We start from the raw sequence: 1,420 nt of genomic DNA, 5'->3' as shown, positions 1-1,420 counted from the left end.
TGGGGCCGTCGAGGCTGAGCTGGACCCGGGGGAGTATACCCTTCGGAAGCGGCTCCCCCACCGCCTGCCCCGGAGGCCCAATGACATTTATGTCAACATGAAGACTGACTTTAAGGCCCAGGTGGCCCTCTGCCAAAAGCTTCTGGACGGAGGGGCTCAGGGTCAGAATTCATGCAGTGAGATCTACATTCATGGCTTGGGCCTGGCCATCAACCGTGCCATCAGCATTGCCCTACAGCTTCAGGCAGGCAGCTTCGGGTCCTTGCAGGTGGCTGCCAATACCTTCACCGTGGAGCTTGTCGATGAGCTGGAACCAGAGACTGATACACGAGAGCCACTGACCCGCATCTGCAACAACTCGGCCATCCACATCCGGGTCTTCAGGGTTGCACCCAAGTAATGGAAATGAGGATGGCCACCTTATCCACCAACCCCCACATAAGTAGGCTCAGCTGTGGCTCTTCTTGTACTGAGTACAGTCATGGACCTTCTACCAGAGCCACGTAAGAAAAGCCTGTCCCCTTACAGCCCAGAGGACTCTGAACTGCGAGGGAGAGTATTGTCTCTTGTTGGGCCCAAGCAATGGGTCTTCACGAGGCTTTGTGGTCTGTAACCATTGTCCTAGACAATAAAAACTACCAAGTTGTGTTAGTATGCAGCCACCTCCCCCCAAAAATTATTATCATTATAGCCATCCTAGTGAGTGTGAAGCAAGTGTGTGAATTTGAGTTTCCTTAATGCCCAAAGGTGATGAATGTCTTCATGTACTTGTTGGCCACTTTGTGTATCTTCTTGGCTAAAATGTGTATTCTGATTTTTTGCCCATTTTTTATATGGTTTTCTTTTGTAGTACAGTTCTAAGAGTTCTTTATGTATTTTGGATATTATCCCCTTATAAAATATGTGGATTAGTATTTTCTCCCATTCCTTAAATTGCATTTTCACATTTTTTATAATCCCCTTTGACACACAAAAGTGTTTAATTTTGAGTAGTCTAATTTATTTTTTTCTTTTGTTGCTTGTGATTTTGGTGTTGAATCTAAGAATCCTTGGACAAATCTGAGATCATGAAGATCTGCCCCCTATGCTTTCTTCTAAGAATTTTGTAATGTTAGCTCTCTCATCAATTCTGGGTTCATTTTTGTATATGGGCTGAGGTAGGGGTCCATCTTTATTTTTTGCATGTGGACATCCAGTTGTCTCTTCACCATGTCTTAAAAAACTATTCTTTCCATACTGAACAGCTTTGGCATCCTTGTCAAAAATCAACTGTCCACAGATATTTGGATTTATTTCTGGAATCTCCATCCCACTCCACTGGTCTATACTTATGCCAATACCATACTGCCCCGGTATCATCCTTATTAAGATATATATAACTGACATAATTACAAGAGACTTAAAGTGCATATTGTGGTAT

At 43.9% G+C, this 1,420-nt stretch overlaps 1 protein-coding gene across 1 annotated transcript; it reads left to right on the top strand.

The window, feature by feature from the left end:
* Positions 1-4: 4 nt before the first annotated feature.
* Positions 5-647, top strand: LOC112817983 (ribonuclease P protein subunit p20-like; the record flags this gene model as incomplete). Its single annotated transcript, XM_025865266.2, has 1 exon — positions 5-647. A coding segment is annotated over one exon (396 nt), but the record flags the coding sequence as incomplete, so codon positions are not given.
* Positions 648-1,420: the final 773 nt, after the last annotated feature.

Source organism: Callorhinus ursinus, unplaced genomic scaffold, assembly GCF_003265705.2.
Source record: "Callorhinus ursinus isolate GAN/ISIS: 27379988/994484 unplaced genomic scaffold, GSC_fseal_2.0 scaffold4165, whole genome shotgun sequence".
Taxonomy (NCBI): Eukaryota; Metazoa; Chordata; class Mammalia; order Carnivora; family Otariidae; genus Callorhinus; species Callorhinus ursinus.
The sequence above is the reverse complement of the archived record's forward strand: the minus strand, read 5'-3'. Positions and strand labels throughout refer to the sequence as shown.